At 49.9% G+C, this 27971-nt stretch overlaps 3 protein-coding genes across 4 annotated transcripts in view; 1 reads left to right on the forward strand and 2 right to left on the reverse strand.

Annotated features, from left to right (window-relative positions):
• Dnajc7 (DnaJ heat shock protein family (Hsp40) member C7) overlaps window positions 1-10911 on the forward strand; it is a 37145-nt gene extending 26234 nt beyond the window's left edge. Inside the window, exons 6-14 of the mRNA XM_048450695.3 lie at window positions 1212-1330; window positions 2666-2819; window positions 3193-3357; window positions 4016-4107; window positions 8716-8789; window positions 9088-9234; window positions 9361-9513; window positions 10093-10155; window positions 10585-10911. Of these exons, the coding sequence (XP_048306652.1) occupies window positions 1212-1330; window positions 2666-2819; window positions 3193-3357; window positions 4016-4107; window positions 8716-8789; window positions 9088-9234; window positions 9361-9513; window positions 10093-10155; window positions 10585-10622 (1005 nt within the window). The 3' untranslated portion in view covers window positions 10623-10911. The remainder of the gene's footprint in view (window positions 1-1211; window positions 1331-2665; window positions 2820-3192; window positions 3358-4015; window positions 4108-8715; window positions 8790-9087; window positions 9235-9360; window positions 9514-10092; window positions 10156-10584) is intronic.
• A 939-nt stretch (window positions 10912-11850) lies between these two features.
• On the reverse strand, window positions 11851-18310 carry Cnp (2',3'-cyclic nucleotide 3' phosphodiesterase). The gene is made up of 4 exons (XM_048450697.3): window positions 18174-18310; window positions 16379-17048; window positions 14264-14403; window positions 11851-13271 (listed from the first exon to the last, which is right to left on the reverse strand). The coding sequence occupies exons 1-4, from the start codon at window positions 18174-18176 to the stop codon at window positions 12822-12824; spliced, it is 1263 nt and encodes a 420-aa protein (XP_048306654.3). The 5' UTR covers window positions 18177-18310; the 3' UTR covers window positions 11851-12821.
• A 1153-nt stretch (window positions 18311-19463) lies between these two features.
• Window positions 19464-27971, reverse strand: part of Odad4 (outer dynein arm docking complex subunit 4) — a 28891-nt gene continuing 20383 nt past the window's right edge. The window contains exons 9-12 of one of the 2 annotated variants that reach the window (XM_048450698.3): window positions 27549-27745; window positions 24260-24360; window positions 21082-21166; window positions 19464-20090 (exon numbers count right to left, since the gene is read on the reverse strand). In XM_048450698.3, the coding sequence (XP_048306655.1) occupies window positions 19678-20090; window positions 21082-21166; window positions 24260-24360; window positions 27549-27745 (796 nt within the window). In that variant the 3' untranslated portion in view covers window positions 19464-19677. The remainder of the gene's footprint in view (window positions 20091-21081; window positions 21167-24259; window positions 24361-27548; window positions 27746-27971) is intronic. The other variant, XM_085695795.2, reaches the window with a different exon arrangement.

Raw genomic sequence — 27971 nt, forward strand, 5'->3', positions numbered from 1 at the left:
CCTTTGGCCTGTTATTCCTAGGGAGAGTGTGAGTTAGTGAGGATATCCCAGGAATAGCAGCTTAAATAAGAAGTGAAAGCTCAGAGAACAAAATTGTGAAAGAAAGGGGAGTGAATTCCTGGAGGCTTATGTGGCCGAAAGTGAGTTCACTGCAGCCTTGTTCAGTACACGCGAGATACTGGGCTGGTGGGAGAAGTCATGTGACAGCCCTTAGAAGCCTTCCAGGAGGGCTCTTTCAGTGCAGGGGTTTCTATACTAAAGTAAATGTAAGAAGGGCGTGGTGGCAAACCAGTTTAATCCCAGCACCCAGGAGGCAGAAGCAGGCAGATCTGTGAGTTCAAAACCAGCCTGGGTCTACTTGGTGAGTTGCAGGGCACCTAGAGCTTGGACAAAGAAACTGTCTTTTAAGTGTTTTCAAAAATTAATTGATGTGTATAAATGTTTTGCCTCCATGTATGTCTGTGCATTGTGTGCACACCTTATAGGCCAGCAAAGAGCATTGGATCCCTTGAGACTAAAATTATAGACGGTTGGGAGTTTTCATGTGGGTTCTGGAAATTAAAATCAGATCTTGTGGAAAAATAGCCAGTGCTCTCAAGCACTGAGCCAGTTCTCCAGGCTCCTCCTCCTCCCCCGTCTTTAAGTATGTGAGGTTGCAGTCCCAGGAAAAGAAGCAGCAGTTTCTGTAATCCGTGCAGCATTGACTCTGTGCCAGGTTATTTTCGCCATTCTTGTCTTACTTAACAGGTTGAGTCCTAGCAAACAATGACAGTAGTAAATAACAAACAGTATTTGCAAGGAGACTGTGAGTTTCCATCGTGGTCTGGGTTCACACCATGGAGGCTGCTTAGCTTGGTTAAGGTTAGAGGCTCTGAAGTCCTGCTGTGTACTTAAAGGTGGAACTTGGGTGACCTAGAACCTTGCTTGGTTCTCTATTCCTTAGTCTTCTCATCACTAAAATAAAGGTAATGATATCACTTATTAATTCTGTGGGCTAATAAAAGTACTTAGTGTTAGCTGTCATTATATGACTCTGCTGTTCTCATTTCACTGTTTTCATTGAATGTGTGTAAACTTTGATATTACTTTACTGCTAAGCGGTGAACCCAGGTAATGTCTTTGAGCACTGAGTCTGTTGTTGTGACCAAACTCAAGTGAAGACATTTCTGGAGTCCAAGATGAAGAGCTTATGTACTTTCCTCTTCCCTTAGGTGGTTTTCTGCATGGACCGTGCCCTAGAATTTGCCCCTGCCTGCCATCGCTTCAAAATCCTCAAAGCAGAATGTTTAGCAATGCTGGGTCGATACCCAGAAGCACAGTTTGTGGCCAGGTATGCAATCTGGCCAGTTCATCACTGAGATGCAGATAGGACTGCAGATGCTGGCTGGCTGCTCTCTACATGGGAGCTGTGGGTGTGTCAACTAGGCTTTCTCAGACCTTCCTGGAACTTAAAGCCAGAGGTTAAACCATAGTAGATCCAAGACCCACAGGTACGAAGAATGTAGTGGTGTAGCAGGTGCTTGAGTATATGGAAAGAATGTAATGTGTGTGAGTTTGTTTTAACCTTTATTTTCATGTATATCTAGGATAAAAGGACATCTCATGGGGAGCTGGTTCTCTCCTCCCTATGGAGGAAGGTTTTGGGGATTGAATTTAGGTGGTCAGGCTAATGCTCTTTGCCAGTGAGCAGTCTTACCAGCCTGGGTTTGTTTGGGATGCAGTGGTTTCTCCTCCAGGGAACTCTTTAGCTATCCATATAATAACTCTTTTATCTTTTGCAGGTCATGGGTCTCTATTGCAACCACTCAGCTCTCTGCCCTCTGCCATTATAGCACAGAGGCAGCCCCAGATAATCGCTGAGTTGGTGTAAATCAAATTTTATTTACACGAACCAGTGGCAGCGTTAGGGATATATTTATATAGCTCAGTGGTAGAGTGCTTATTTAGTCTGGCTTCAATCCCAGTACCATAAGAGTGGTAGGGAGGCAGTGGCGGAAGTTCTGGAATGTTGTGTAGCTCATTGGTTGAACTTGTGCTTAGCTTGCACTAAGCCTTTATTCCAGTCCCTATTACCAAACACCTAGCACTAGAATATGAAGATAGAAAAAGAAATGAAAAATAGTAAAAGAAAGGACTTAGCTCTGTGGGCAGTAGTTTTCCCACCCCTCTTCTAGTTTAATAAAAGATTTTGAGACACACCCAGACTGTGGTGGTACACACCTTTAATCCCAGCACTTGAGGGGCAGGTAGGTCTTTGTGAGTTTGAGGCCAGCATGGATGGTCTGTAACCCAGAGAAGCCCTGTCTTTAAAAAAAAAAAAAAAAAAGGCACAAAAACACATCCAAAAGAAAAGATTCTGAGACAGAAGAAATATATTGGATGGGGATGATGGGGGAAACAGGTTGGGCTCAGCGGTAATGTGCTTGCCTGTCATGTCCAAGGTCTAGGATTTAATCCCCAGAACTGTGGGAGGTGGGGAGAGTGGGGAAAAAAATTGAAGATAACTATAGGTAGTTTGTTTTAACCAGGTTTGGGGGTAGTTCTTGGGAATCTGTTTACCTGTTTACTTTGAATATTAGAGCCATAATTGAGGAACAGTCTAACCACATGGTAGAAATGGTCATGACATTCCAAACCACGGCTGAATGTGTCCTTTTTGTTGCAGTGACATTTTACGAATGGATTCCACCAATGCTGATGCTCTATATGTCCGGGGCCTTTGCCTTTATTATGAAGATTGTATTGAGAAAGCAGTTCAGTTTTTTGTGCAGGCTCTCAGGATGGCTCCTGACCACGAGAAGGCTTGTATTGCTTGTAGAGTAAGTTCTCAACATGGTGATCTAAGAATCAGAATGGGAATAAAGCTTTCGTTCACAGCTTATGTTACAAGTGAGACTAGGGCCGTGGCTCAGTGATAGGTGACTGTTTATCATGCCTGGGGCCCTGGGTTCCATCCCTGGTAGCTAAGTGGAAAAAGAGGAGAAGAAAGATCTGGCTAGACTGGAAGAATTGAGAATCTAAAGGAATGTGACAGCTCCACTTGTCAGTTTGTCAGAAGCATCCCTGAGTAGCCTAGGTAGTGGAAGACCGTCCTACCTGACTGTTGGGATTGAAGAAATTGAGAAAACTACCTTCACTGGTGAGTGAACTGAGGCTTTCTAGATGAACTGACCACCCCTTGCTTTTCTCTAGAATGCCAAAGCCCTTAAAGCCAAGAAAGAAGATGGGAATAAAGCATTTAAGGAAGGAAATTACAAGCTAGCATATGAACTGTACACAGAAGCCTTGGGGATAGACCCCAACAACATAAAAACAAATGCTAAACTCTACTGTAATCGGGGTACGGTTAATTCCAAGGTAAGCATTTGGTCTGGGATGTCAGAGGTCTGTGGAGATCTGCTCAGCAAGAGTAAGCCAGATAAAAGAGAGAAGGGTGTCCTATCTTGTGAAGAACTAACTTCTGAGAAGTAAACTTACCTTTCTTTGTGGCGTTGAGAACTTGAGGGGCAGCTTGGCAGGCTGTCCCTCCTGTCATTCCTCGGTTGTCTCTTCTCTTGTGAGAGTAGCTAGCGGGTCTACGCCATTTGACCACGGGTTTGTTTAATCTTCAGGAGTGAGATAGAGGAAACTGGCAGTCTTAATCAGGCTTTTAAACTTCCCAGATAGTGGGTGGTTGCCGTGTACAGCTGAGAATGACTGTGGTTATCCAGTGACCCTATGCACATAAGAAAGATTAGCTTTCTGCTCCTATAGAGTTGTAGTCTTTCTGGTCCCTGTAGTTGGCCTGTGGAAGAGTGGAAGGTGGAATCCACCTTCTGTTTGCTGTTTTGGTATCTGTGCCTTTTATCACGTGATAGAGAAACCAGTTTGAAATTTGGTATCCTTAGTACTCTGACTTTCCCAGTGACCAAAAACAAGAACATAGTAAGGCAGGGATCTGGTCATGCTCACGGTTTCTGGACTCCCGTCTGTCAGTGACAACGTGAAATGTGATTGCTCTCTTTCTCTCCTGAAGCTTAGGAAGCTAGACGACGCCATAGACGACTGCACGAACGCAGTGAAGCTCGACGACACCTACATAAAGGCCTACTTGAGAAGAGCTCAGTGGTGAGTGCCTCTGGAGGGTGGGGGCGGGGCTGCCGTGCTCAATCAGGGGAAGTGCATTGTGGTTGACAAAACAGACCCAGGGATGTTGTGAGGTCATTTGGTCCTTCCCCCTACCTCTAGGTGGGATTGTTCCAGCCCTAGACTATCTTTATAGACCTCCAGCCGAGGAGATTGCACACGCTCCCTCAGTCTCCCATGCCTGTGTCTAACGCCCCTCACGGTCAGTAAGTTTCCTCTGATGCCTGACCCAAACTCCTTTTGTTGACATGTGAATCCATTTCCTTTGGATATTTTATTTTGTGTTGTTCACTTCCGCTCTAACTTGGCACAGTGCTTGACACGCTAGTGCTTGACACGCCAGTGCTCACCTAGTGAGTGTTTTGTTGATGGGTGGACGAGGAGAGAACGACGTATTTTCAGAGACAGTTGAGCTGTGCCTGTCTGCCATAGGTAGGGAAGGTTCAGTGGAAAGTGATTTCACTTGGCTCAGTGGTGCAGTTGTATAAAAGACACTTTTGATAGACTCGGGATAAGTAGTCCATGCCACGTGTTCCAAGCACAGTGGACTCTGTGACAAGGATCGTGCTAGGTGCTCACCAGCCTTTTTGTTCATTTTACTCTTGAATCCATCCCTCAGAGAATTTTATTCAGACAGTAGTACCAAGGGCTAGAATGAATCTCTCAAAAATATTTCTTCTGGCCTAAGTGTGGCATGTACCTATAACTCTAGGGCTTGTAGGTTGCGGCAGGAGAGTCACTATTAGCTCAAGGCCAATTTGGACTACATAATTGATTCCCAACCAGGCTGGACTACAGAGTAAGACTTCATCTCAAAAAAACAGAACAGGGTGGGACGATGCCAGCCCATGGGGACCTGAGATCAGATCTCCAGAACCCACATAAATACAGGTAGATGTCTGTAATTCCAGCACTCCTACAGTGAGATGGAGGAGAGTGCAGGAGAATCCCCAGAGGCTCATAGGCCAGCTAGCCTGGTAAACAAAAGACCCTGTCTCAGTGTGGAAGGTGAGGCCAGCGCTCAGTTGTCCTCTCACCCCCGTATGTGTTCCTTGTGCGTGTGAGCCTGCAGTCAGCCACACAGAGACATGCATGCACTACGGCTCTGGCTTTAACACCTGGCATAGTGGACCAAAAAAGTCATTTCATTTCCCACTACTCTCTAGGCAAGAATTTCCTGATTGTTGTCGATTTAGGTTTTTGGTTTTTTTGGTTTGGGGTTTTTTTATTCCCTTTAAGACTGGCTAGGCTGGCCTCAGACTTCCTATGTATATAACAAGGATGACTTTAAACTTCTCATCCTCTTGTCCCCACCTCTCCCATGTGCTGGGAGTGTAGACCTGAACATCAGCACATTTTTTTATGTAGTTTCTTACATGCTTGGAAAGCACTGCACAGGCTGAGCTACATCCCCTTCTCAGCCTGGGGCAGCGGTACTGGTTTTAAAGATTGTAAAGGAAAGTGAAGTTCTTGGGTGTCATTCCTCCTTTGCCCAAACTATTGCTGCTGTTTGAGCCAGAAACACCCTCATCAGCAATACAAAAAGAACCTCAGGTTCTCACCACGGAGACAAAAACTGCTAGAATCGTGTTACTGATTCTGGGAAACTAGCTCTTATTTGTTCCGTCTTTACACCCCGCTGTCAGACAGAAATGGAAGCTTGGGTTGGAGGTATAGCTTAGTTGTATAGAACCTGTCTAGCATGTGTAAGGCCCTGGGTTTAATATCTCCCTCTACTCACCCTACAAAAGAGAGTGTAAGTTGGTAAGGTGTTTGCCTACCATGCACAGAGTCCTGGATCCAGTCCCTGGCAATGTATAAATTGGGCTTGGTGTCACACGCCTATTTCCCAACACTCAGGATCAAAAGTTCAAGGCTGGGCTAGAGAGATGGCGCATTGGGTGAAGGAGTCTGCCACCAAGCTGGACAACCTATGAACTCCACCCACAAGACCCACATGGTGGGAGCAGAGAACTGACTCCCAGGAGTTACCAGCTCTGACCTACACACACCATCCATATTCAAGAGTGCACACAGTAAATCTTTGTTGTTGTTGTTCAGTAGCACACAGGGCTTCTCTGTGTGGCTGTGGCTGTCCTGGAATTCGCTCTATAGACCAGGCTGGTCTTGAACTCAAGACATCCACCTGCCTCTGCCTCTTGAGTGCTGGAATCAAAGGTGTGCGCCACCACTACCCACAGTAAATGTATTTTTTGTTTTGGTTTTGTTTTGTTTGTTTTTTGAGACAGGATTTTTCTATAACTTTGGAGCCTGTCCTGGAACCTGCTCTGTAGACCAGGCTGGCCTCAAACTCACTGAGATCCACCTGCCTCTGCCTCCCTAGTGCTGGGATTAAAAATGTGAGCTACCACAGACCAGCGAGTAGAGCATTCTTTTCTTTTTTCTTTCTTTCTCTCTCTCTTTTTTTTTTTTTTCCCCGAGATGGTTTCTCTGTAGCTTTGGAGCCTGTCCTGGAACTAACTAGCTCTTGCAGACCAGGCTGGCCTCGAACTCACAGAGATCCGCCTGCCTCTGCCTCCTGAGTGCTGAGATTAAAGGCGTGATCTACCACCGCTCAGCTGAGTAGTGCATTCTTAATCTGCTAGGGAACAATAGAAAATGATTTTGTGTGCATGTGTGCTTACAGTCAGCAAAAATTGCTATATCTGACAAGTCTTTGTTTTGTCTTAGGGATAGAACTGCCCTTGAGTGGCTTTGCTCTGAAACTTCACCAAGTTGGGGATAGCTGACTGGGAATGTACTAACAGTTCCCTAAAGCAGGTGGGCTGCCAAAACATGCCAGCAGTTAGCTCTAGTCTTACTGGGGGCCTGGCCCCGGTACGATTGGGCTCAACTCAGCCTTAAAGTTAGGCAGATGTTTGCCATCTCTCAATCAATCTCAGAGTGATTCCTCTTTCCCTTAAAGCCTTATTTTTCTACCTTTTTTTGAAAAAATGTTTGAGACTTAGAAAGGTATTTTTGACTTTTAAAAAGTGAAAAATTATGCAGATCCTGATGGGCAACTCACACCTGTAACCCCAGTACTCCAGAGGCTGAGACTGGAGGACAGCCAGTGCAGTCCAGCCCAGGCTACAGAATGAGAAAGACCTTGCCTCAAAAAAGTAACAAAAGAATGCAGGTGTTGTGGTGCTTGTTCACTGCATCATGCACAGGCCTGTGTTCCTGTCAGGGGTACTCACGCCTCAGATTTGTTGTTGGTGGTTTTTTTTTTGTTTGTTTGTTTGTTTGTTGAGACTTTTAGGATTTGTCTTTGTAGCCCTGGCTGGCCTGGAACTCAGAGATCCACTTGCCTCTGCCTTCTGAATGCTGGGATTAAAGCCAGGCGCCACCACCACTCAGCAATGAATTAAATTATTTTACTTCAGATTATTTGACACTTTGCCTTGTTAATTGTTTCTCAATAATTGTTTCTCTATTTTCCTAGTACCCTGTGTCTGTAGGGCATTGTGTTTTGTTTTGTGTTTTTAAGTGTTAGATGAGTGTGTTTCCAGAAATTCAGAGATGCCTTAGATATCAAACTCTTTTTGACCAGCCACAGTGGCATCACTCTCGCTGCCCTGGCCTGATGTGTAAAGATGGCCACCTGGCACGATGGAGTATCAGCTGATTCTCGGGTGTGTAGCAGCTGGCCGCACTGCGTGAGAGTGTCCTGTTCTTAGCAGATGTTGTGTCTCTTAGAGAGAGAGGACAAACTTGGTGACATCAGGTTATAAGAATTTAGGGGACTTGAGAGATGGCTTAGTGGTTAAGAGCATTGACTGTTCTTCCAGAGGACTTGGGTTCAGTTCCCACATGGCAGCTCACAAGTGTCTGTAATTCCATGATCTGACTCCCTCACACAGACATACATGCAGACAGAACACCAATGCAAATAAAATAAACATTTTTATTTTTTTAAAGAAAAGAATACTACTTAGTTCTGTGGGAAAGCAACACTTTCAAAGTCCTGATACTCTGCTTTTCCCTTCAGTCCTCCCGCTTTGGCCCAGGGATCCTTCTTTGCTTTTGTGCTACTGAAACGGAAGCAAGACTGTGTTGAGAGGCCCTTCTGTCTCACCTCTACCTCTGAGACTGATTGCTCCTAGTGGAAGCACTCACCAGCGGCTTCCACCCTGACCTCGATCCTTCTAGTGGCTCAACTAACCCCACTTGTACCCTGGGTTGGAGCTGGCCCTGCATGTTTGTGGCGCTGAAGACCTCAAAGCTCTTTGACAGCGGTTTTCCTCTTGTGTTTCAGTCCAGGGTAGCCAAGTGGGTGCCTTTCCATGATCTTTCCTGAGGTGGCCCAGCTGTGGGGCACGGCTACGTCACCAAGAGCTCTCTCCTCCCTCTAGCCACTGCTGCTTCTAGCAGAAGATTGCTGGTTGGGTACAAATGCCTGAGGCTTCTTTGCCTTGAGGAACTGAAAGTTGATTTACGTTTTTTGTAGATAAGGGAGTCTACTGTTTGATGAGACATTCCTACCAAAAGAATGTGTCTCTTGCTTGAGCCATGCCTTCTCCCTAGAAGGCCCCACAGGACATTGATTTTTGTGTCTGAGTGCTGTATTACCCTGTACTTCTTTCTCAGTTACATGGACACAGAGCAGTTTGAAGAAGCTGTGCGGGACTATGAAAAAGTGTATCAGACGGAGAAAACGAAAGGTATGGGAACAAAGGGCCATCAGACCCAGGGATCCATGGTCTTCTAGCTCCTAAATTTAAACGTGGGAATATTTGATGTAGCACTTAGGGGTGGACTAAGCAGAGTTCCTGAGTGGGGACTTAGGCACCTGTATTCTGGTTCTAGCTCCTCCCTGTCATTTTCACTTCCTGTATTCAGAAGAAAGCACCAAAAAAAGTCCCTGCTGAGGTTACTAAGGCTCCTACCCTCTGGGCAGCTGGGCTGGGACCCAGCAAGGGAAGCAGCTGGGTCTGTGTTGATGCCACCTGTCTCCCTCAGAACACAAACAGCTCCTAAAGAATGCGCAGCTGGAGCTGAAGAAGAGCAAGAGGAAAGATTACTACAAGATCCTGGGGGTCGACAAGAATGCCTCTGAGGACGAGATCAAGAAAGCTTACCGGAAACGGGCCTTGATGCACCATCCAGGTAAGCTCTGCAGAGGGCTGCAGCAGGAGGAACCCTAAACTACAGATTGTGGGTGGTGCCACATTTCAAACTTGGACATAAACAGACTTTGTTTTCCTGTGACCCTGATTTCACGGAATCCTCTAGATCGGCACAGTGGGGCCAGTGCTGAGGTTCAGAAGGAGGAGGAAAAGAAATTCAAGGAAGTGGGAGAGGCCTTTACCATCCTCTCTGACCCCAAGAAAAAGACGCGTTATGACAGTGGACAGGACCTGGACGAGGAGGGCATGAATATGGGCGGTGAGTTGGTTTGCACGCCTGGAATGAAGGTCCCTGAGGACCTGTTGTTACCAAGACTCCTGCCCTCTAAGCAGTTGGGCTGGAACACTCCAGAGGGGAAGTCTGTAAGTGGTCAGCCAGTGATGTAAGACAATAGGCTGTCAAAAAAAGATGAGCTAGGGCAGGAGCCATCAGAACTGTTGTGGCCTGGAAGAAAAGAGTACGTGATAGTTCCAGGACTCGGGATCTTTAGGTCTGCTGCGATAATTTCAGTGTCACTCAAGTGGCAAAGTTGAGCCTTCTCAGGAAATGCCCCAGCATTATAGGAAGGCAGCATACTGCAAATGATTTTTCTAAGTAAGGAGACAGTAGGCAGACCAGGCTGAGACAGAGGAAGCTTTCCTTCTGGACTGTACTTGAGGGAACATATGCCAGGACTAGGGTCAGCAGCAGGTTCTGCCTGGGGTGGGGCGGGGGAGGTTTGCTAACTTCTAGGCTGAAATGGTGGAAAAGGGAAGTGATACTCAAAATTCTACTGCGTGTGGTTCCTCAGACCCTTCTGATTTTCCCCTTTTTTGTCCCTTCCATGTTTCTCACCAGATTTTGATGCAAACAACATTTTCAAGGCATTCTTCGGTGGTCCCGGGGGCTTCAGCTTTGAAGGTGAGTATGCCTACTGCCCTTGAGAGCTCCCAGGTGATGCCAGCTCTGACCCCTCACACAGGCAGCTCCTGGGAAGTCTGTCTGAGTGGAGACAATCGGATCCTTGCTCAGTAAGACATGTATGCACTTTAGAGGAGGCTCCTAGGCTTATTTTGCCTGGAACCATTCCCAGTGCACCTGGCAGGGTCAGAAAGCACCACCAAGCCCCTTACTATGGAGCTAACTCCACGAGAGCAAAGGTGTTCAAATGCAACCCCAGTCGGTGGTAGGGTCTCCTTGCGTACTGGCCTTTGCACTCACAGCTCAGACTATTTGGTACCCTTGGAGTCTGTGTTTGCCATTAAGCTGCCCTTGAAGACTTGTATAATAACCATGGTTTTCCTAAGAAAATCTACAGAGCAACTAACAAACCTTTCTTTTCCCTTCCAGCATCTGGCCCGGGGAATTTCTTCTTTCAGTTTGGCTAATGAAGGGCAACTACTCAGAACCCAGAAAATGCAGACTCGCTCAGTTTAACCATGAATGTGGACGGTTCACCTCCTCCATCATGTCCCCATGTACTTAGAGCAGTTTCGTTTTCTCAGTTGGGTGCCCTGTGTCTGTATGAGTGGGGTGAAGGAAAGGGAGCCAGCACTGAGGACTGGGGAGGGGAGGGAAGCCAGGGGTAGACAGGGAAGCAGCTTGTGAATTTTTGTTGTATTGTTTAACTTTATTAAAAAAGAAAATAAAATGTTTTGACCATTTTTTTGGTCCTTAGCTTTGGTAGCTGCTCTATTCCTGAAGTTCTTCCAGGGGCATAGGTGCCTGATGTCCATGTGCACTGTGTGCGCGCACGCGCGCTTTGCTTCTGTTGTTTTGTTTTTTAGATGGTCTCACTACATAGGCTCAAGCTGTCCTGGAGCTCAGGGCAGTCCTCCTGCCTCAGCCCTTTCCAGTGCTGAGATTACAGTTTGAGCCACCACACTGTAATGCTCCTATAGTGCGTACTGTTACTGTAGGCTTGAGGGACATGGACATGAAAGCAAATTCTGCTCCTGACCTGTAAGCTTTTTTAAAGCCTGCCAGGCAGCTCCAGAGCTCAGGCCGTTTGCTGGCTCTAAAGGCTCCTGCTATTGGAAACTGCACTCTCTGCGATTGCGCGACTGGTCTCATTTCCTGCTTAACATGGACAAGTGAAGGGACATGTGGTCTTGTCACACCACTCAGTCAGGTCATTGCTCAGGGCGGACACTTAAGGCTATGAAGCTAGACAGCCAGGGAGTGAGAGAGGCCTTGAACCAGGCCAGGGGCCCTGTGAGCTTGGAGGGGCTGTTGTAGGTCTTGTGTTTGAAGAACACTACACTAACTTGATGGCCTTCCCCAGAGACCCTGCAAAGCCCACGCTGGAAACTCTGAGTCTTGCTGAGAGGTCTTTGATTGGGCCAAGAACACCTGCATGGTCGCCCTAGCTGTCAGATAAAGGCTTTGTGCTCCAAGTTCCTGGCTCCCAGCCAACCCCACCTTCTGTGTGAGTCTGAAGCCAGCCTCTCCTCTCTGCTTCATGAAAGCCAACACTGTTCAGCTGCTCAGCCTCATCACAGCTGTGCCCAGCCAGCAGAAGGGAGACAGGACCGATGGCCCCAAGCTGTGGGACAAAGCTAGTCTTAATGTCCCCAGCCCTGGCCCCAGGGAAGCCCAAGAGTGAGTGCACACAGCTGGGATTAACATGATTTATTTCAGTATCAGTCTTAGAAGTTGCTGAGGTGGGCAAAACCAGGGTAGGAAAATAAATCCCAAATACTTGGGTGATAACCCAATTAGCAAGGTCCTGTTACTGAGCAAAGGCAACGTGAGGAACCGTAGCACATGATCTTGTTCAGCTTCCCCAGGGCGGGAGATGAGGCATACTCTAGCCAGCACAGGGTCCCCTCCAATGGTTCTTGGTACCCACCACCCTCCTTTAGAGGAGGCCCAGAGGCACCACGACCACGGTGGCAGGATGGGCTAGGCAGAAGGCAAAGCTGGAGCTTCTCAGGTCAGGTCTCTCTGACCTCAGCCTCCGGCCACACATAGAGACAGAAGTGCTACTGTGAGGGGTGGATGACCAGTGGGAAGCCAGAGGTGTGGCTTCTGGTAATTCCACTTCCTCCCCCTGGTGATCACACTCTTCACCTAGTCAGTGTGAAGGAGGTGACAGGGACTTAGCAGTGGCCAAAGGTGGGAGATAAACCCTTTACATGCCAGGGACTAGCCCAAGCCCTCCTAGGCACTATGGTGATTTAACCCAGGGATCCGACCCCTCTCCGGGCTGCCACTGTTTTTCCGTGGAAGTAGCACTGTCCTTAGCATGAGGTGTGCCCAGCTCTGGATAGGCATCAGGCAGGGGTCAAGGGAGAGTTAACCAGCTCCTGGATGTGGGACAGACGTGGTTCCAGACCCAACAGCCCAGCCTTTTATTATTACCACTGGCCCAGGTCTCTGAATGGTGTCTTCCTCTACCCACACGCCGGTGTAGAGAGCTTGAGTGTTAAGGGGAAGTAGGGTGGACAGGAAGGGACTGGCAGTTACTTTACAGATTCTTAAAATGTTACAGGTAGGTTAGCTTCGAGTAAAAAATAAAAGTCAAGTGGAAGGCATGTTGCCCTGTCCACCCCTCTCCCTTCTAAAGAACCAAAGGGTGTGATCTCTCAGATGATGGTGCAAATCTGCATGGCACCCCCCTTCCGGCTGCCATGTGTGGGCACAGGTTTGCCCTTCCCATAGTACCCCGTGAAGATGGTCTTGACTTCCATCTTCTTAGCCAAGGTCAGCATCCAGCGGCCTTTGCCCAAGGAATAGAGCTTGCCCCTGGGGAGCTCACCCACCTCCTCACCTCGGCTGCCCCCCTTCTCCTGCTGCAGAATCTCTAAGAGGTCAAGGCCTGTCTGCACGGGCTGTACATCAGCTGCACAGCCGAGGGTGATATGAGCTCGGCTCCCTGCGGGCAGGCTCTCAGAGGAAGATGGCTTGTCCACGTCACTCGGCCACAACAGCAGCTGCTGCTCATTCAACACCACCTGGGCCCCAGCCGTCTTGGGTGTCACAAAGAGGGCCGAGATGGACAGTTTGAAGGCCTTGCTGTAAGATCTCTTCACCACCTGGGGAAGGGAGGTGGCAAGTGAGAGGGACAGCTGGCAAGGGTCGGCCACCTCCAGAGGAGTGCGGCTGTGCAGGGGTCATTTTTAAAAAAGAGGCAGATCAAACAGCCATGCAACCACCAGCCACTCAAGGCTGGGAAAAAACTCTCAGACACCAGATGCAAATCCCCAATCTCAGAGGCCCAAGGTTCTGAGTGTGCTGCTAGCCTCTCTGCCTTGGTTCTTCACTTGTGAGAGAGGAGTAAAGCCGAGCCTGCCTCTGAGGAAACAGCCTAGATCAGCTGCTACTGTTACTTCGCAACTCAATCCACTCAGTACAGTGGTTGACATCTGCTTAGACCTCTGGCTGGACCTGATGGTGTGTGACAGGGGTTTGGTTAGCCTTGCTAACTGGACAACAGAGAGGAGCAAGGGTCTCTCCAGCCATGGATGAGGCTTTGAGAGCACAGGTGAATGAAGTTACCAACACCTGGCTCCCAGTGAGGACTGGCCAATAAAGGAGCAGTAAGTGGTTGCTGGGAAGGCAATGGTAAAGGAAGTTAAGACAACGTGCCTGGAGTTAAGGATGGCTGCTGTGTCTGGCTGTGGGCTATCAGTTCAGGAAAGGGTGTGTCTCGATCTGAGCCACTCCTTCCCTCTGGAGCAAGGCCAGGGCTCCTAGGTAGACCAGAGCCCCAGGGCGACAGGCTTTCTGGCACACAGGACTCAGCATTTGGGTCTCTGGGACTTAACATGGGTTCAAGAGGCCAGAGTAGGAACCTGTTGCTGCCTGGCATTCTCCATAAACCTACTTGAGGGAAAAGGCCCTCAGAGCAGGTTCTGGGGACAGGTGGACTAGAGAGTCCCGAAGAGGGTAACGAAAAACAGACTCCGCCAGACAGGAGACCACACTTCACCACTGTGTGATGTCTGCCCAAGGCTGCAGCTCCAGAAGAGACTTTAGCCCACTCGCTCTCCCCTCCCCTACCAGGGCGTCCCTGGGGAGAACTCACATCCTGCTGGGCATATTCTTCTGCCCCGGTGGCCTTCCCGTAGTCACAGAATTTGGTTGTACAGTGCAGCACGCCTGGGGGTCTCTTCCCAAAGTAGCTGACCAGATCAAGCTTCTCCTTGGGCTCATCCCCAGAAATAACTGCAGAAGAGAAGATCCAGTCATTGGCACTGCCTACCAACACCTACCACAGAAACTGCAGGCCCAGAGGAGGGAAACAGCCCACACTACGATGTTCTCAGGCAGTCTGCTGGGCTTCACGCATGCATTTGCTAGCTGGAGCTGCAGCTCAGCTGGCAGAGTGCTAGGTTTAGCATGCACAGGCCCTAGCGTGAATGAGTCCCTAGCATTGGGAAGGTAGATGCAGGAGTTCTGGGGGAGGGGGTGGGCTGGGGTGCTTGCCTAGCACGCATAGGATCCTGGGTTCAGTGCTGGGCAGGGAACAGTTTAAACTCCAACCATGCCGGTTTTACAGCGTACAGCTCTTTATATCTCTGAGTTCTAAGACACATGTAATAGGGCCAGGCAATTCTAGCCAAAGGCCAGCATCATACCAGGGAAGGGAAAGCAGGGTGAGAAGGCGGAAGGTGGGAAAATGAAACAAATCTTGCTACTTACTAGCCATGTGGGACAGACACATGGTTAACTCTTGCCTATCTACTGCAACAGTTCCAGTTGCCATACCCCCAAACTCCTCAGGGCCTGAGATGACACCAACCATTTCACCCAGGGGTCACCAATTACTCTCCAGTGCCTTGTGGACATGCTTAGGGGAGGAGAGCATACCAAGGGTCTGGGCCTGGAAGTGTCCTGGCTACAGTGGGACAAGGTGGTTGGTCAAAGCTGGTCTTCGAGACTCCAAGCTTTCTGGTTGTATTCAGTCTCCAGCTTTTCCCTATTTGTTCCCAAAGGCTAACCCTGCCAGGGAGTTTCTGTTCTGAGCATGCCTTGTTACTGTCTCTGTTGCCTTCTGCCACACTCTGAGCAGAAAAGAATTCTGGTGTTTGTGGTCAAAGCCAACATCAAGCAGCAATCATATCCAACTCAGCACCACCAGCCAGAAGCCCTGCCTCTTGGGGTTGCCCCTCACTCTATACAGGATGTGGGCTGGCTCCCAAGCAGCATCTCGTAGAGTGAGGCTGAGGAGCTCAGGAACAAGTTTTCTGAGAACTCACACGGGCACAACGGACCTGTTGGCAACCTGTTTGCCTTTGAGCAATCTAACGACAAAACGAGGTTATTTTAAGTTTGCAGACAAGTTAAAATTGAAAGACTAAAAACGAGTTAAAGGAGACCGACCAGACATGGTGAAGGGAAGGGAAGGCGGGGAGGCAGGAAGATTACTGCAAACCAGAGGCCAGCCATGGAAAGCTACATAGTGAGACTGTATCAAAAAACAAACAAACAAACAAAAAACATAGATTAAAGGCATAGAAGAACTAGGGAGTGACAGCCTGTGTGGAATTAGGACTCTTGAGCCTTCCCTACCCCAAAGCTATCATTCACTGGAGCCAACAGCCCTTGCCAGAAGAGAACCCTGCTGGAGCCTACCCAGGTACCCGTGACAACTCTCATATCCTTTCTGGGCATGGCTCTTGTGTGGAGAGCATATTCTGGAAGGCGTGAAGCTGAGTTCTCTAGCTCCAGGAATGCCATGGCAGTGCCAGAAAGCTTGCAAACCATCCCCAGGGGAGTCACAACAGGCTTTATCTTACTACTTTTTGTAGTTGAGACATCTCCTATTTTGCTTGGAAACATGTTTTCTGCAGCTAAAAATGAGTTTGACAGCCTTGGGGCCAGGGTCTGCCTCTGAGGTTGTAGCATATGGTGACATTTCTTTCCTATGCTGAGAGTTACTTAGTTTTCCTACCTCCAAGCCCTACATCCAGGCTGGGAGAATGATGCTGGAGAGAAGAGGGAGGTGGCAAGAAAGGCAGGTGCAGTGGACGCGCCTTCTCCATGGTACCACCGGCTCCCACCACTAGCGCCTTGCTCTGGCTATTTCTGGAAGCCACAGCCTGTAGCCTCCACCGCCCCCAACCCCATCCTTGGAGCTTCTCGACCACAGGCAAACAGAAGGCTTTAGCTGCCCCACTCCCTCCCCACAACCACCTACAGTGTCGAAGCTCCTTCTTGAAAGCCTTGTGACTTCCCAGCTCCTCCAGAAAGACCTGGCCAGCTTTACGGAGGGTCTCGGAACTCTTTTTGGTCAGGAACCAGCCGAAGTAGAGCGGCAGGAAGTCCTTCTCCAGCCCAGGCTTCAGCTTCTTCAGCTCCTCAGCAGACAGCTGCCACTGGTTCTTCTCCTTGAGCTGGACACAGTCTAGGCGCCATGCTGTCTTGGGTTCCACCAGCACCACCTGGTACTGGTACTGATCGGCCATTTCAAAGAGCTGATCCAGCCGCTCCCGCTCATGGTTGGTGTCATCAAGCACAAGAACCCTGATGTCCCGGCGGCAGTAGGCAGCCAGGTCCTCGTCCAGCCGCTTGTATTCCTCGGAGAATTCTGCTCGGGAACCAGGGTTGATCTTGTAAGCATCAGCAGATACCATCTTGGTTCCATTGTGGTACTTATCCACGATGTGCCGAGCCAGTGTAGACTTGCCGCTGCCTGGCAGGCCACGCAGGATGAAGAGTGTTTTGCACTCATGAAGTGTGGCCACCGTGTCCTCGTCCTGGAGGAAAGGGAACTGCAGCTCTGGCTTGTCCTTGGCTCCTGAGGATGACATTTTTCGGAAGAAGATCTTGGGCAGGAATGTGTGGCTCTTTCGGGAAAAGCTTGTGTTCTGTGTGTGGATGGTAGAGGACACGTCAGCCCACAAGCACCAAATCCTAGTCTTTGGCCTAGTTCTCCCAGCCGGGGAACAGCTGCCAGCTCAGGAATCCCCAGTCCTAACTTAAAGCACCCTTGGGTGGTGGGTGCTTTCTCCAGCAGAGAGTAGTGGCTTTTTTCTCCCAGTAGGGTCTTCAGTATCTTCAACAGCAGGTAGGAAGATGGAACCTCAGGGACACTAACTAACTGCCTAACCTCTTATTCTCGAGGCTCTCCGAGGATCGCTTTCTGCTGCCCCTCAGAGAGAACACCTTGGTGGCAGGGCATGCAAGGGAAGCAAATGCCTGTTGCTCACCGTCAGCCCTAACTTCTATATTCTCGGCACCTCTGAAGGATGTCCTATTTGTAGGTCTGAGGCTATGTATGGGCAAAGCCACAGCTGCCCTGGCGCTCTGAGTGTGCAGAGGAGGGTGAGGGCAGAGGAGGGTGACCCAAAGACCGCCTCCCTCCACCCAACAATGGCATCAACAGATAATACTCTCTTGTCTGGGTGTGGGGGACAATGGTCCCACTGAGGGCTGGTGGGGGGCAGGGCAGAAGAGCGCTGAACAAAGGACCTCATTCACAGCCACCTCCCCTTCTGCCCTCAGTCCCACCACCCCCCACCCTGGTCTGTAGGACTAGGGGGCATAGGGCACCTGTATTAGGGATTTCTGTCCCCTACTTAGCAACAAGTAATGGCAGTTTCGACTGTCACCTACACTGGCTTTCACTTTTGGTGTGCACCCTGAGAATTTAGCTGGTTTATGGCTTCTTTACGGCCTTGGGCAGGGGGCTGTTGGGAACCCACTCCCAACGCGGACTCCGAAGCACCCCTGAGCTCTGGTGCTACCCCCGGCCCAGATCCACTTGTCAGGGAGCATCGACTTCATCTTCCGGACTACAGGAGTTCCTTCTCTAGCGGTTTTTTGACCCCAAGCTTCCCCGCTCCCCCTGTCTTTGACCTGCTTTGAAGGGCCCAGAGGTTGGACTTCAACTCCGGAACCTGGGGCCCTCATTTGCAAGTTACTTCTGCCCTTGCATCCCCAAGACTCTTTCCCCACCCCGACCCCAGCCCCCACGCTTGCGCTGCGCTCACCATGATGCGTGGGCGCACCGCCGTCACCGCCTTTGCGGGCACTAAATCTCCGGGGCCACCCGCCTGCGCGAGGGACACGGGCGTCTTGGGGTGTAAGGACCCCACGCAGAGCGCCTTTCATAGCCCGGGGGGCGGGGCGCGCGGATGGGGCGGGGTCAGCCCGTGCCTCTGCGCACGCGCTCCTGGGAAATCGAAACCAGGGTTCTGGGAAGTAGCGGTGTGAGCTTTGGTTGAGAGCAAAAGCACACCTGGGCTCCCTACCACAAGAGTCGGTCACCTTTGTTACTTAAAAGTTAAAGGTTAACATTTTATTCCGTCTGAGACAGGAGCTCACTATGTAGCCCTGGCACTCACTTTGTAGACCAGGCTGGCCTTGTACTCGTAGAAATCTGCCTGTCACTGCCCCTGGGAGTCCTGGGATTAAAGATGTGGGCCACTTCTTCAGGAAAAAGATTAGCTTTTTTTTTTAGATTTTATTTATTTATTATGTATACAGGGTTCATGCCTGCACGCTTTTAAAAAAGATTTATTTATGTATTATGTCTACAGGGGTTTATGCCTGCAGGCCAGAAGAAGGCACCAGACCTCAGACCTCATTGTAGATGGCTATGAACCACCATGTGGTTGCTGGGAATTGAACTCAGGACCATCTGGAAGAGCAGTCAATGTTCTTAACCTCTGAGCCATCTCTCCAGCCCAAGATCAACTCTTAAAACAGGAAGTGATTGCCTTTCCTGCACTCCCAGGCAGGTTAGTAGGAAATGGGTGAGGTGTAGTCATGCGTGTGTGAAAGTCAGATCTCTTCAAATTTTGTAACAGGCCCCCTAGACCTTAACACAACTGAAGTACTCAGGTCATGAGCCCAAATAGGCAGCACCACCTGCCCAAAGAAAAACAAAGACCTAATCCATCAAAGTCCCTGCTTCTGGGAAAGTCCCTAGAAGTCCTATCCTTGCTTTTTGGCATCTGAAGTTCTGCTTCTGACGGAGGTGTGCTTAGAAGCCCACCCGAGAAAGGCTTAGGGCGTCAGCTGGCCCACTGCTGTGGTTTCTGTATACTCCCACACCACCCCCAGCCTTGGACCCTCCACATAGTGGGTCCTGGGGAAAGTGAGGCACAGGCCGAGAAGCAAGCAGAAACACCTGTGTTCCCAGGGCTTTCCTTCCCTCTCTGCCTTTGCAGTGATCTGGGTTCTCTGGGGCTCACCTGTGTCTCCACCCACCCCTCTCAAATCTTCCAGTAGTTTCCTACCGAGGATGAGGGGGAGGAAGGAGGCACCATGACTCAGGATTTGTAGAAGTTAAGACACATATTTAATGAGAAAACGGGGGGGGGGGGGCACGTGCGATGACGTGTAGGAGTCGGGGGGGGGGGGCACGTGCGATGACGTGTAGGAGTCAGTCTCCCAGGTTTTCCTATCAAAAGCATCTCACCTGGGGACACCATCCTCCGAACCCGAGGCCTGCCAAGCCAGTCTCTATTTCTTTCCCGTTTGCTAAGTGTTTCAGTTTTTCGTTTCGTCTTCTTCCTCTGTTTTCTCCAGCCTTTCAACCTCCCCTCTGGCTACATCCACCATTTTCTTCTCCGATAAGCTTACGTTGTCTGAGCCTGTGTGGTCCGAGTCTTCTGAGAGCCTCCTGTAGATTTCCATCGACTCTCTCCTCGTTATTTCTTTTGGTGACCTACTGTCCCCTAACAGTTTTCTGGTAAGTTCTTCGGAGCCTTTGCGGTCACGCTCCTCCGGTCTCTGCGGCTCCTGCTTCAACCCTTCATCGTCCGTGGTGTCTCTCTCGCTCTCCGTGGGATCCCTTTCCCACTGCTTCATCACCCTCTCTGGCTCGTCTCGAGCTCGCTTGGATTCCTTCTCTGACGATGCTCCCGATGCTCCCGTCAGCTCCATCAGCGCATTGACCTCCTCTGAGAAACAGAACGGGGTGGGGGCAGGATGAAGATCTACTGTGACCTGGCCTCTGGAGGCCTGTGCGTCTGGGAGCAAAGCCCTGAGGACTCTTTCCTATGGTGTGATAGCGCACGCTTCCCAGAGGGTAGAACTGGTCATGGCCCAGGTCACACCCCTCCATTGTCATGGGATTGCACAGGAACCCAAGACTGACACAAGGGATAACACGCCATCGTCTTCCTCTAAGCAAGAGCAAAATCAGAATTTGAACCCAAGACAGTCTGGCCCAAAAGCACAGGCGCTGCTCCCTATGAGAAATGGAACTAGTACTTTTTCTTGGTCCACGCCACTGCCTACCGCACTGCTCCCACAACCACGCCTTCCCCAAAAGGATGCAAAAGGCATCCTCCCTCCCTCAACAAAAATGGTGTAGGTCATAGGTGTTAGGAAATGACACAGGTTCTTTTCGCCTGTGTCCCCATCCTGCCACCATTGCTCTTTGTCCCTGGAGAGCTGTCAGCACCGAGTTCTCTTATAAACATGTGAGCAGGCTGTAAGCAAGAGGGGCACCCGGAGAGTTGCCTGTGACCAAAAGGGTTCCTGCTCCTTGTCTCTGATAATTATAGAAAAGCCACTATCACCTCCTGGGTGTCCTTCATGCTCTTCCTGGAAGTGGTTCCTGTGGAAGTCGCCAAAAGAGGCTTAACAGGTTCACGGCCATCCCAAGGTAAAAAGATGGACAACACTGCCCTCTACTGTCCAGACAGTGAATAAAAAAATCCGGAGACAGCCGAGTGATTCATAGGACAGCTGGGCTGGGGGCAAGGCCTGGCTGAGGGGAACTGCATCCTCGCTCTGTCCTGGCCCAGGAAAGGATGGAGCCGCTGGTGGTAACTAAATGAGCAGACTCGGAGGGCAGTGCCACCCCGGCCTGGCGAGTTGACTGGCAAGTTGGCAGGACTGCTGTGAGGGAAGGGCAGGGGAGGGACTGTAGTTACAGGGACTCACGTTTCTCCGCCTTTTCCCTGAGTATCTCCCTGTAGTTAGTTTTCTTAAGTTCTTCAATGATGCCCTTGTTGGCGTCGTCTAAGGCCTAGGGAAGGCAGAGGAGGCAGACGAGCTGGTGATGAACTTTTTTTTTTTTTTTTTTTTTAAATCCCTGGCTGCCTTCAAATTCCTGATCCTCCTGCCTCTACTTTCCAAGTGCTGGGATTACAAGCATGCACCACCCTACCAGGCTGGTAGGTTTGTTTTGAAATAGGGTCTCATTATGTAATCCAAGCTGGTCTCAAAATCATGATCCTCCTGCAATTCTACCTCGGCTGGGATTACAAGCGTCGCCCAGACGCTGCTTTCTGTGGGGTCTCGAGGAAGTTCTCTCTTGTCATAGTCATAGTCGTCTCAGAGGCTGTCGGGACACAGTACCTGCATGTGTGCACCGCATGTGTGCACCGCATGTGTGTTCTGGATGTGTCCACCGCATGTGTGTTCTGGACGCGTGTACCGCATGTGTGTTCTGGATGTGTGCACCGCATGTGTGTTCTGGATGTGTGTACTGGAGGCCCAGAGGGCATCGCTGCTCTTCTCCAGTGTGGCTCGAGGGTCCCTGTCAGCTTTTGGGTCTGGAGATGGCAATGCAGAGGGCGAGGGGTCTCAGACCTGGTCCCACAAAGAATCACTGACGATCAGTCAATGAAACACTGCCTAGCCTTCAGGGTAGCTTCAGCCCTGTCTCTGGGATAGCCTCCAGCTCTGACTCCACGAAGACCAGGACTCTCGCTCTGAACCTCTCTGGTCCGTTATGACACTGGTCACAAACCAGGGCTTATGCTTTTGTCTCAGTTTTCCCACAGACACCAAGCTTCTTATGGACCACAGCCCTCAGACCACGCGTGGACTCAGACCACGCGTGGACTCAGCGGTCCATACTAACTCTGCTCAGGAAATACTTGTGCTTTCTGTAGGGCAGTTACAAGCAAAAGGATCAAATCCGAAGGCCCTGATTGATCATTATGAAGCACTTAAGTGAAGGCAGGCATTCTTCAGCAGGACAGAGGCAGGGTTAGATGTGTATCGCAGGGGCTGTCCCTCAACAAGGATGAGCACCAATAGGGCAGGCCTAAGCTATCCTAAGAAACACAGAAGCAGGGGTGATCACAGGGGTCTCTTAGGAGAGATTTTCCCCACTGCTATAGAGAAGTATCGGCCTCACTATCAACTTCCCGAACACACCACAAACTCCCCCCCCCAAAACCCCTCTTCTCTGGTATCCCCTGTCCTTCCAGGGCAGGCCCCCAGTGCCCTGCTATGCCCGACCAGTCCTGCATGACCATCCTCCAAAGCTCAGCACGAAGCCCATCTCCGATTGTGTGAGTCCGCAGTGCGGTCACTGTCAAGGTGCCCTGTACCTTCCTCAAACTCCGGGTACATGCATATCCAGTCTGGCCCCTTAGGACATGCCAGTGCTACTGAGTTGTGTGCTCTGGCCTCCCAGCCAGGGGCCTGCTTCAGAGAAGAGAGGCCCCCACTGAGATCCACTCTAGCCAATGATTACTGGGGATAGGTCTGTACCTGGGTGCTCCCAGGATTTCACTATGGGAAGTGCCTGAGGAACCTGGTGGTCAGTAGGAGGTAGATGGCTGGGGATTCTTGAGGTGGGCAGCATTTGACTTGACTGAGGCTCTGCATTCACCTGGAGCAATATCTCAGAGGGGAGACTGGGGTGGGCTTTGTGAGCCTAAAGTTTCTTCTGGCTTCACCTCCTTCCACTTCCGGACTCTGCCCCCTGGCACTTCCTGTCTAAGCTGGCGCTGCCCAACAGGAATGTCTCCAACAGTGGGAATATTCTAGATCTGTACAATGTGGTCCTACAGTCACATGTGGCTACTGTGCACTCAAATCGTGGCTAATGCCTAAGAAACCGAACTGTAAGTAAGTGAAAAGCTTAGGTTAATTCACTTTACCCTCAGTAGGCTAGCAGCTACCTCCTGAGCAGGGTTATGTGATTCCAAACAGAGGGATCAGAGAAAGTCCTCTTGGAGAGGGTCTCCAAGCCAAAGCTTAAGGGTTGGCTGAGTGAGGAGTTAGAAAATTCTAGACAGAGACAAAAGCATTTGACTACAGGCACAAGCCAGTCTGCTGAGGAAAAGGCAGGAGGTTATCTTTGGCTGGAGGTGGAATGGGGACTGGGCAGTGGAAGGCTGGAGAGCCCCACACGGAGGTTACCAAAGGCCTTCCTGCCCCACAGAGCCTTCTCCCAGAGACCAGGGTTGACCCAACAGAAAGGGAATCGTGATGCTTCCAGCTGTCTCTGGAGGAGGTCGTAGCTTTCAACTGCAAGTCCTAAAGTCAGCTTAGAAAGTCTCAGGCAAAATGGTGCAGAGGACACGGACGCTTGCTGGACAATCCTGGGATGAGTTTGGATTCCAGAACCCGGGATTCCGGGTGGGTGTGGTGCCCTCCCGTAATTCCAGTCCTGCCACACAAAGACGGCATCCCAGAGAGTGAGACTTTCAGCTAGTGAGACTCCTCAGAGTGAGTTCTGCTTTGCTGGAGAGACCTCGCCTGGATGACAAAGGGAAGAACGATCAAGGATGATTCCCAGTGTCAGCCTTGGGCTTCCCCATGCACACATGTGCATATACATGTGCACACACGTGTGCACACACACACACGCATGTGCACACCCACATACACACACAGGGAAAAATAGAAAAAGGAGGAGAAGGAAATGTCAATCAGCATTAAACAAAGGAAAGCGGAAAGCCGTACGTAAAGTGCAAGGCTATGCTTAGAGTCTTACAGTCCCGGCTACTCTGGAGCCTGAGGCAGGAGGATCACTTGAGGTTGAGGCCAGCCTGGGCGATGTAAAGAGACCTCATATTAATTAATTAGTTAATTAGTTAATTGATAATATATAAGAAGATAATAGTAAGTGTCAGGGTGCATAGTACATGAAAGAGGTGAATATGTTTGGTCAAAGTTTTGTTTCTTTGTTTCAAATAAAACCACTCAGATCGGCTGCTATAGAGATGGACAGTGGTGGCGAAGGCCAAAACCAGTACCCTGCCAGCATGTGTCCTGTGACAAGTGGGTAATAAGCCCTTGGGGAAGGCTGAGGGGAGCTGAGGGCCCAACCACCCACTCCCAAGCCACATTCCCCAGCCCAGCAGGTGAAAAGGCTCACACTGATGATGGCCTGCTGAGCCTCGTTGTTGTGGACCAGCTTGGCTCTCTCCAGGGCCTTCTCAAAGTTGTTCACAGCTGACTCGAAGTCTCTCAGCTTCACTGGAGAGCAGAGGAGAAGGCAGAGAACAAACTGAGACCCTCTGTGTAGCTGCACAGAGCCCCTGGCCTGCCTGACCTCTCCCAGGACCCATTAGAAGTTTGTGTGAGCTGGAATCAGCCCCGGGTGACCACCGAGTTGCCCCGCCCCATCTCTGAAGCACATTCCTGGTCTGTGTGACGCTGAGAACTGGGACATGGGAGAACACTGAAGATCCTAGGCCCCACAAAGTCAGTGAGGGGAGAGAGCTTAGGATAGGCACAGCGCACACAACGTGCATCTCCAGGGTGGGGAATGTAACCGCACCTGGACATGGTTCCCGAAGAGGCAATCTATCCTTCTTAGTTTTTGTTTTGTTTTGTTTAACTCTGGCCGTCCTGAAACTCCCTCTGTAGACCAGGCTGGCCTCGAACTCACAGACATCCTCCTATCTCTGCCTCCCTGGTTCTGGGATTAAAGGCGTGCACCACCATTGCCTGGTTTAGAAACTTTGTAAGTTTTTTGAAAATGTTACGCAGGGCTGGGGGCATGACTCAGTTGGTAGAATACCTACCTATCGTGCATGAAGCCCTGGGTTCGACTCCCAGCACCGCATAAACTGGGTGTGGTGGCACACGCCTGCAATCCCAACACCTAGGAGGTTGAGGCAGGGGAAGTATAAGGTCCTGATTGGCTGTCAAGTTCAAGACCAGCCTGGGACACATAAGACCCTGCCTCATGGTTTTGTTTTGTTTTTTTTTGCTTTGTTTTTTGTTGTTGTTTTTAGTACAAACAAAACAAAATGGCTCAGTGGGTAAAAGCACTCGCGATGCAAGCGTGAGGACCTGAGTTCAAATCCTCAGTACCCATAGAAAAGGTACTACACGTGCCTGCAGCCTCAACACTGGGAGGCAGGTAGACCCCAGAAGCTTATTCGCCTGTCAACCTGACTGAAATGGAGAGACTGACATCCTATATCTCCCTCTGACCTCTGCACACACATCCACACAACACATGCACAGAACGACAATGATAATAATTCCCCTGGAAAGGAAGGTGACATGGAGAGGCGGGTGTGTGCCGCAGACAGCTGCTGGAACCTTCAGTGCCATCCTCTGATAGAGCGGAGCTCACCCAGCCAGTTAGCGCTGGAGCTGAGACCGGACTGATTCACTGAGTGACAGAGTAAAAGATCTGTGCCCTTAAAAAAAGAGCTCCATCTGGGGCTGGAGAGATGGCTCAGGGGTTAAGAACACTGGCTGTTATTCCAGAGGTCCTGAGTTCAATTCCCAGAATGTGTCCAGAAAGCCCACAACGCCCTAGGAGAGACCCAAAATGAGCGCAGCTTTCAACTGACTCCTGATGGCTTAGCAGATCTCTCACAAGATTCTTCTTGCAGCAAATGGCAGTTAACGCAGAGACCCACAACCGGCGAACAGGAAGAGGATAGCGGACTGCATAGAACTTGTGCCCAAAATAACAAATTACAAATGACGTGTAATGGGAGCCTAAATGGGACTTCTATAGAATCCCAAATCTCAAGGATATTCACAGAAGAGGGAGAAGACAGACTGTGAGAGCCAGGTGAATGACGTCAAGAAAACAGTCTTTCCTGGATACAACAGGGTTGTTGTATGCAGGGAACCACAGAGTTGGCCTGGTCTAGCTGCCTTGAGAGGCATACATCATACGGGTTTCTCAGGTTAGAGTGCATGGCTCCTGGGGCACAGTGTGCTTTCCAGTTCCTGAGAGACCGATAGACTCCCTCAGGCAGCGAAGCATTCAGGCCGCATTATGTTCCTCTCTATGTTCCCTCTCAGTAGTCAAGGAAGCATGAAGGCCTCACAGGATAATTGGTCTTAGACATTAACCTTGTGTACCCTGTGTGGCCTGCAAACTTCACTGTTTCCTGGCAACTACAACCGAATTGATGGCATTTGACATTATTTTCTGTTTCTGATAACAGTATTTAAAGTCTGATCGCTCTCAGTAAAATGATGACAGCCTTAGCTGTGCTGGGCCCCTCCAACCTCAGCTGACGTCACTCCTATCGGGTGACTGGTAAGTGAGCACAGGCGCCCTCGGTTGTACAGATAAACCTGCAGCAGCCAGGCAAGCCAGCACGAGACCGGACAAGTTCAAGCAAAATCCCCGCATGGAGGGGAAGAGGGGGCACGAAGTCAGTCCCACCCTTAGCTGGGGAGCTACGGGGAGATGGAAAGTCAGTTGTCTTTAAAGCTGTGACCCCCTGGGAGGCTGATCACACTCTAGGGCAGGCCCCACACTGGGCACTGGCTGAGCAACACAAAGTGGATTTAGTGGGTTAAGAACAAAATGGTAACACGAAGTTGCATGGAAAGGAAAGTGGTGCTGGATCCGTGAGGAGCTAGAGGAGGGGAGGTAAAAATATGTGTGTGAAATCTGCAAAGAAGAAATTAAAATATTATTTAAAAATTAAAATAAAGGGGCTGGAGAGATGGCTCAGTGGTTAAGAGCACTGACTGCTCTTCCAGAGGTCCTGAGTTCAATTCCCAGCAACCACATGGTGGCTCACAACCATCTGTGATGAGATCTGGCGCCCTCTTCTGGCCTGCAGGAGGTATATATATACACATACTGTATACACAATAAATAAATAAATATTTTTTGAAAAATTAAAATAAAGCCAGGCAGAATGGCGCATGCCTTTAATCCTAGTACTCAGGAGGCAGATGCAGGCAGATCTCTGAGTTTGAAGTCAGCCTGGTCTATAGACTGAGTTCCAGAACACCAGGGCTGCACAGAGAAACCCTGTCTTTTTTTTTAAAAAAAAATTTATTTATTTATTATGTATACAATATTCTGTCTGTGTGTATGCCTGCAGGCCAGAAGAGGGCACCAGACCCCATTACAGATGATTGTGAGCCACCATGTGGTTGCTGGGAATTGAACTCAGGACCTTTGGAAGAGCAGGCAATGCTCTTAACCTCTGAGCCATCTTTCCAACCTGAGAAACCCTGTCTTGAAAAAAGAAAATTAATTAATTAAAACAAGCAAATAGAGAAACAAAGAAACAACAACAAAAAAATTGGAGTGACTTGTCCTCATTCTTAATTAAAGCAAGAATGTGAACACAGACGGTCGGCTCGGCCCTGGGGACCCCCATCCACATGCGGTAGCTGGGCTTGACGCCGGGAGACACAGGTAGGAAGGGGAGACTCTGAACCCGTACCTTGGGCCTGTGCCACCAGAACACTAGCGTTCAGCTGCCACTCGAGGTCCCCTTCCTCCTCGGCGTACTGCTGAGACTTCTCGCCGTAGCTCTGGGCTTGCCAGGCCTGGTCCAGCTCCAGGTAACAGCGTCCAATCTCGTGGAACAGCCAGGTCTTCTCCAGGGTGGTTCTGGCCAGAGGGATCTTCTCCTCCCACCTGGAGAAAGAAGAAGAAGCAGGGTTAGTTCCCTCCCACTGCTGCACTCAGCTACAGCAGACCCAGGCTTCCTGGGGGCACGGAATAAAACTCATTCTTTCCGGTCCAGAGAGAATTAGTGAGGATCAACCTATTTCTTCCCAAGCTGTCAAAGTGTTTTGCTAACATCTGCGGGATCAAATCTGGTATAACCATTGAAAAATAATGTTTGAAAAGAGTACCCCAA

The sequence above is a fragment of the Myodes glareolus genome, chromosome 9 (assembly GCF_982192425.1).
Source record: "Myodes glareolus chromosome 9, mMyoGla1.1, whole genome shotgun sequence".
NCBI classification, from domain to species: Eukaryota; Metazoa; Chordata; class Mammalia; order Rodentia; family Cricetidae; genus Myodes; species Myodes glareolus.

Excerpts from the sequence above, each read along its gene's own strand:
- Cnp (XM_048450697.3), bottom strand. Across the intron at positions 14,404-16,378 it reads CAAGAAGGAGCTTCGACACT|TTATTTCTGGGGATGAGCCC; the intron begins GTAGGTGGTTGT and ends TCTCTTCTGCAG. Across the intron at positions 13,272-14,263 it reads AAGAATATGCCCAGCAGGAT|GTGGTGAAGAGATCTTACAG; the intron begins GTGAGTTCTCCC and ends TCCCTTCCCCAG.